We start from the raw sequence: 7,278 nt of genomic DNA on the forward strand, positions 1-7,278 counted from the left end.
TCATAACTTTTGCACTGTCCACTTCCTGCTGTGACAAAACAAATTTCCCACGTGTGGGACTAATAAAGGTTATCTTATCTTATCTTATCAGTTCACTGATCTGAGGGACAGGCGAGTGTTTAACCAGCAGGGGGCAGCACAGAGCACAGCCTGTACAGAAGCATTAGACTTTCCAAAGGCTACGATTTACAGGTGTTTCCTAAATGCATCAAATGGCCACCGGATGATTTTGGAGGGAGAAAGTTTTCACAGGTCAAGGTTCCACCTTCAATGATGCCAGACATGTTGGTGTTCTGATTAAAGATGGCAGCATGACCGCCTTTAACAACCAGCCAATAGGAAAGCAGCTTGAAATGACGCTCTGCCCAATGGAAGTCAAATGTTTAAAATTAAAGATGGAAACAGGAATCTTTGGTTTATTTGTGCTGGCAGACTGTATGATTGGTCGTCCAGCTGTTACCATGACAACACCTAGGATGATACAGAAAGGGTCCAAAACATCAGTGCGTTCATAGGAGCAAAGCCTGTGACTAGTTTCTCCATACAGGAAGTGCCTTGAAGCTGTCATCACCAACAACTCGTCAGTTCTCATCACCTCGCACGCTTTGTATTGTGAGGTAAAGACTCCACAAGAACACAGAGAAAACCCAAACAATCAGATGATGTCCCACGATTAAGCGCTGGGCGACAGTAGGAGGGGAAAACTCCAGCAGAACCAGGCTCAGGGAGGGAAGGCCCTCTGCCGGGTGGGGTGAGGGGAGGAAGACAGGACGCTGAGGAGGATGATAATGATTCAATGCAGAGAGGTGTATGTGTCGATGGTGAGAAGGCGGTGTGGGAGGAAGAGGGTGTCTTCTTCAGGGAGGTTCTAGAGAGCTAAGACGTCTTTGACGTCCTAAAAGAAGAAGTCCTCCTCCGTCATGACGCTCTGCTGTTTCATTATTCATTCTTTTCATTACCGAGGGTTTGTAAAAGTGTGGCAGAGGGCTCCCAGCATATCCACACCACTGACCCCAGGTTTACTGTGTTTACCACAGCGCGGCGCTCGCTAACCTTTAGTCTGATCACCAGAGTGCTGCACAGACATGTATTCACTGAGGAGGACCTCGAGTTCTTCATCAGTGCATCGGATGCAGACCAGAAGGCCGCAGGTCAGTGAACGCCTCGTGTTCTCGGGGGTTGGATTTGAAACGTCTGCGCTTTCTGTTGTAACGAAGGAGGTTTTGAGGTTGAGTAACTTCTCTTTGGTCACATTTCCGCAAGCGTCTCTTTCACCTTATAAGGTCTCCTCCTTCATAAAACTTCTTCCTGTCTGCTTCACCCCTCCCCTCCAACCACGTCCTGTGTCTCAGTGCTCAAACCGCCAAAGCTGATTGGTCTGAAGATACGGTGACATGCAGTGAAAACAACACTGTAGTAAGTGTGATGTTGAGGCCTTTGTTGTTCGTCCTGAACATGAAAACACGGTTTCATATGCCTGGATGGCGGCTGCAGGAGGAAACGAGTCCTCTTTGAAAAAAATCCTGTCAGAGCATCTTCCTCTCTGCTCCACCCTCAGCTTCACCACAGGCGTGGGTTTCTCTTGTGATGCAAAGAGCTCAGGAAGCACTGCTGAAACAAAAAAGGAGAAATGAGAGAAGAAATATCTGCTCGAGTGACCCAACTTCCTCTCAGAGCCGAGGAGACATCCTGCAGCTTCCTCTGTTTACACAAAAATACAGGCTGTGGTCGACAAACTGACACAAACATGCTAAAAATATGAATAAATATCAGTCAGAGATGGAACATTATTATTGGTGTTTCTTTTCTTAAAGGCTGAAATTATTGATGAAATTCAATATTGTAAACAGTGAATAAAAAAAAAACCTAAACAAAACCTTAGCTCGAGAGCAGAAATGTGAGCCATAAACAAAACGTTTGGTGACCTCACTCTGATTTCTTGAGTCCAGCACCTGCACTTTGACCCCACAGTTCGACTTTTAGCTGCCTGAGGTGAGCACATTTGGTCGAGCAGCTCCACAGACTGAACGAAGGCACCACACAGACTCAGGTACCTGCTAATCAACCTGCTCAGCAACATCCAATCAGCATCCTGTACAGAGGCGAGAGCTGCCTGCCATGTTCAACCTTTAAAGAAATAATCATGTTTACAGCCGGATACAGAAACTGGTTTGGTGTCCGTAGATAATTTCCTCCTTCATAACAACTGTTTAGATTCTGTTACAAATTCAGTCAATTTTTAAGCCTGTTTAATAGAACAAACATTTTATACTCCCAGATTAGTGTGTAATTATATTGTCCATCAAACTGATGCAGTCTGAGCTAAGCATCCCAAAATGTTAGTGCAGCTTTGACTAACAGAAACCAATTGCAGCTAACAGCAGCTAACAGCAGCTAAAAGATGGTAAGATTAGCTAACAGCAGTACTTTCCAACGGTTCAACATACATTAACTCCAGCCATCACGCAGCATTGACAGCTGAGGTAAACAGCCTTCAGCAGATAGAGAAGAACCCCGAATGTTTCTCCGGGTCCTCACGGGCCAGTTTATAATCCATATAATGGTGAAAACACACTGTAAAGGTAAAGTTTGCATTATTAGGGGCGTGGCCTTTTTGTATTAAAGGTGCATGGCGATGCAGGCAGCTGTAGCTGCTAACTGTCTGTTTTTTTGGTGCCTTTTTCTATCTGCCAATCATAAGGCAGAACCACTTGAACCCAATGTTTCCACTTCCTGCTCCTCTGTGACTCTGATAGGACCGTAATCTCCAAAGGGAGCATCAGACCTGAAGCCAGAGAGCGAGACCATAAAGTGATCCGGAGAGAGTTCACTGAGCAGAACGCTCATTTTCCCATCAACCAGAGCAGTCGCCCCCTGCTGGCGATCAGGAGGAATGCATTTTTAAAAGCTTCATCTCTGTAGTCAGATTTTATTTTTAAAAAATCCACAAAAAGAAAGTGTTGAAGAAAGTGTTAATGATGACAAAACTGCAAACAGTAATTAATGCTTAAAGACGGTTTAGCCATCAAGCTGCAGCTGTGTAATGTTCACAGAGGAAATAATTGGAACACAGTGGGTGCAGGAAGCAGTCGGAGCTGATGTGATCAGATAACCGTGTTTCGTAGCGACTCTGTTGTGAAAGATTTAAGTTCTTCATTTGTAAACAAAATGACTCTAACTGAGAACAGTGTTTGCGAGCAAAAGTCTTCCTTCCACTTCTGAGCGCTCAGCGGTTTCACGGGTTTAAATGTGACGATCGTGCAGACCGAGCTCAGAGACGTCAGGTTAATGAGCATGAGCTGAATTAAACCAGGTTTAATTGATGGGCATGAAGCTGCAGGACGATCAGAAACAGAGCGAGGTGATGACCATGTGACAGAACATGAGCTCTCTCTCTCTCGCTCTCTCGCTCTGAAATGACTCTGCTTCTATATTTAACCTGCAGGCTGGCTCTCTCTCTCTTTCACACATACTCGACACAAGCGAGGCGGCTGAGAGACGACGAGCAGGATGGAGGTAAAACTTCTCAAACTTTGCTTTCAGCTGCTGCTGGGTTTACACGTGTGTGTGTGTGTGTGTGTGTGTGTGTGTGTGTGTGTGTGTGTGTGTGTGTGTGTGTGTGTGTTCTGCTGCATCACAGTGGAGTTCAGATCAAAGTCGAGCACACTGCAGAGTGAACATTTTAAAAGGAACTGCTGCAATTTCGCCATGACTCTGAGCAGGCGGCCAGTGTGGCGTCCACATATTTCTGCTCATTCTGGCTTTACTGACGCAGTGACAACCCTGCAGGTTCGGTGAGGTGGCGTGCACTGAGCGTGTGCAAACTGCAGCTCGTACGATTCCACGAAGGCCCAGAACTTATCTCTGCTTTAAAAATAGTTATCAGTTAACAACGAACCGTAGTCTGCTCTGTCCTCACAGGATGTGGAGAGTCACGTAGGCCTTCCTGACATCAGGGCTGGATTACTGACTCTGTGCTCAGAGCACCTTCACCTGCACATGGTCCCAGTGCAGCTGCATGTTGTGTATGAAAGCATTTTAGCCGCCATCATGTTGTTGTTGTTCTGGGCAGGGAGTGGCCATATTCAGATGAGAGGGTGGCGAGGAGCTCAGGCTTGTTGTACGCTCTGTTAGTACAGTGACCTCCCAGCAGCCATGTTATTGGTCCCATGACATCATTAAAAACGCCCAACAGCCCAAATAGAGGTCTGATTCAGAGTCCAGTTAGCTGCGGTGAAGCTAGCAGACAGCTAGCAGCTACAGCCGCCTGTGTCTCCATCCACCTGTCAGTCAAAGAGGCCACGCCCCTGACAAAGCAAGCTTTAAGTCTTACTGAAATTTAAATATGATATTATGAAAGGGAGAAATAGAAAGGCTTTAAATGCTGTCGAGCTGAGGATTACTGGAGTCCCGCTGGATGTTTGGGGAACTGCAGTTTTTGGTACTTCTACGTCTGAGAGCTCTCGAGGTGGAGCTGGATGTTGGCTGGTGGTGCAAAGCATTTGTTTGTAACCACTGACACTAAAGGTGACGGTGCACGCTGCAGTTCACATCCTATGTGCTGCCTCCACCCCGGCTGGATTACAGAGTCATTCCCTGAGCAAGAACTAATCCTCCAAACTGTACACGTGGTTCTTCTATTGTGATCAAAAGAATCAATAACATAAGTGATCAGGCGAGAATACAACGGTCAAATCACGTTTTGTTTGTATGGAAACATGTAAAACACTCGTTGAGCCACAAAGTCAGTGACATACGCTGCAGCTCCTCTAACGCCCGCTTCAAAAAGTGACTTAATCCTCCGATAACTTAGGACTCCACCTTCTTTTCCAAATATGGTCACTTCCTGCTGCGAAAGAATAAAACATGGGAGACACCAAGAAACTACCGTTGAGGACACCTGTGGTGACGTCACAGTGAGTGGACGATGAAAAGAGTCCTCAGAGTTTTGGCAGAAGATGTAAAACCTTCATCTTCAAGGACGTCTGGGACTCTGCATGAAGTCAGAAGACCATCGAAGCCCTGAAGGTTCAATAACTGCCAATGGGCCCCATAGCTGTACACACACACACACACACACAGACACTCACACACACACACTCACACACTCAGACACACACACACACACAGACACACACACACTCAGACACACACACACACACACAGACACACAGACACACACACACACACACTCAGACACACAGACACACACACACACACACACACACGCACACACACTCAGACACACACACGCACACACACTCAGACACACGCACACACACTCAGACACACACACGCACACACACTCAGACACACACACACTCAGACACACACACACACACACACACACACACGCACACACACTCAGACACACACACACACACACACACACACACACTCAGACACACACACACACACACACACAGACACACAGACACACACACGCACACACAGACACACACACACACGCACACACACACACACACACACAGACACACACTCAGACACACACACATATTTAATATACATATTGATGATGAGTCCGACCTCTTTGCTAGGAGTTTTACCAGTATCATGGACTCTTTTCATTTTATCCAACATGTATCTGGCCCCACACATAACAAAGGCCATACACTGGACCTTGTTTTTTCTTTGGGTCTGAATATTGATTATATCTGTTCTAAGGACATTTTTATCTCTGACCATTATTGTGTCTTTTTTAATATGTCTTTTTATGAGCCTATGTCTCCTGTTCATCGGACAGTTATTTCCCGCACTTTAGACTCCTCCACAGCACAGAAGTTCTCTGATGTTTTTAATTTAACATTATCCCCACAAAACGATGTTGATTTTTCTATAGATCTATTCAATTATCATTGTCTTTCGATCTTAGATGAAATCTGTCCGATTAAAATGAGACCTGTGCCTGTTTCCAAGTCTGTACCCTGGTTAAATGACAACATTCGTCTTATAAAACGTAATTGTCGTAAAGCCGAGCGGTTATGGAGGAAAACTCACTTAAATGTTCATCTCCTCTATTTAAAGGATCTTTTAGCCTCCTTTAACAATGCTATTAGAGTTGCGAGGGCTGCTTACTTTTCTCAGTTGGTTGCAAGGAGCAGAGGTAATCCTAAAGTTTTATTTGATACTATTACTAATATTATTACTCCTGCTCCACCTGCTGCTATTATTTCTTCTGTTGAAGATTGTGAAACTTTTCTTGCTTTCTTTTTAGAAAAAATTAGCAACATAAGGAAAAACTTGTCTTTTTCAGCGTCTGCGCTGTCAGTTCCCACGCCAGCTCGGCCTGTTGTTTTAGAAGGTTTTTCACCTGTTTCACTACTAGAGCTGGGAAAAATAGTTAGTGCAACAAAATTATCCTCTTGCTCTCTTGATTTCTTACCTGCATCATTATTTAAAAATGTCTTTTACTCTACTGGTCCCTGTATTCTTACTATAATTAATACCTCCTTGGCCTCTGGCATAGTCCCTGCCTATTTTAAAACTGCTGTTATACATCCCTTGTTAAAAAAGCCTATGCTGGACCCATCTCTCACTAGCAATTATAGACCGATCTCAAAAATTCCGTTAATTGCTAAGATTCTAGAGAAGATCGTGGCTAAGCAGCTTACAGCAGTTTTAGATAATTATAATATTTTCGACAAATTTCAATCTGGCTTTCGTAAAGTTCATTCCACTGAAACAGCCCTTCTTAGAGTTTCTAATGACATTTTGTTACAAAGCGATGCAGGTAAATGTTCTGTTCTCTTAATGTTGGATCTTACGTCGGCCTTTGATACTGTTGACCACTATATTTTACTTAACAGGCTGAAACACTGGGTTGGTGTCTCTGGGACTGCATTGAAATGGTTCTCCTCGTATCTCTCTGAACGATATTCTTCTGTGGCAGTTTCTAAGTATAGATCATCTTCTGCGTCCCTGTCTTTTGGTGTGCCACAAGGCTCTGTGCTAGGGCCATTACTGTTTTTAGTTTATTTACTCCCTCTTCAGCACATTTTGAGCCCTTTTGAGGATATTTGTTACCATTGTTATGCAGACGATATCCAACTCTATATATCTTTTAAACCGGAAGAGGCTTCTAAGCTGCGGCTTTTAAATGTGTGCTTGGAAACCATTAAAGGCTGGATGGCTGAAAACTTCCTCCAACTAAATGAAAGTAAAACCGAAGTCCTCTTATGTGCCCCAGATAGACATATACCCAGTATAATAAATGCTCTTGGTCCTCTTTCAACGTTTGTAAAACCATCTGTCAGGAAC

General features: G+C 44.5%; 1 protein-coding gene across 1 annotated transcript in view; it reads left to right on the plus strand.

Annotated features, from left to right (window-relative positions):
• The first annotated feature begins 3,264 nt into the window (after positions 1-3,264).
• dub (duboraya) overlaps positions 3,265-7,278 on the plus strand; it is a 13,710-nt gene continuing 9,696 nt past the window's right edge. The window contains exons 1-2 of the mRNA XM_085471179.1: positions 3,265-3,361; positions 3,446-3,516. Of these exons, the coding sequence (XP_085327305.1) occupies positions 3,511-3,516 (6 nt within the window). The 5' untranslated portion in view covers positions 3,265-3,361; positions 3,446-3,510. The remainder of the gene's footprint in view (positions 3,362-3,445; positions 3,517-7,278) is intronic.

This window comes from Copadichromis virginalis, linkage group LG10, assembly GCF_057382275.1.
Source record: "Copadichromis virginalis isolate Kocher_CV1m ecotype Utaka linkage group LG10, C_Virginalis_male_GT1.1, whole genome shotgun sequence".
In the NCBI taxonomy this organism is placed as follows: domain Eukaryota; kingdom Metazoa; phylum Chordata; class Actinopteri; order Cichliformes; family Cichlidae; genus Copadichromis; species Copadichromis virginalis.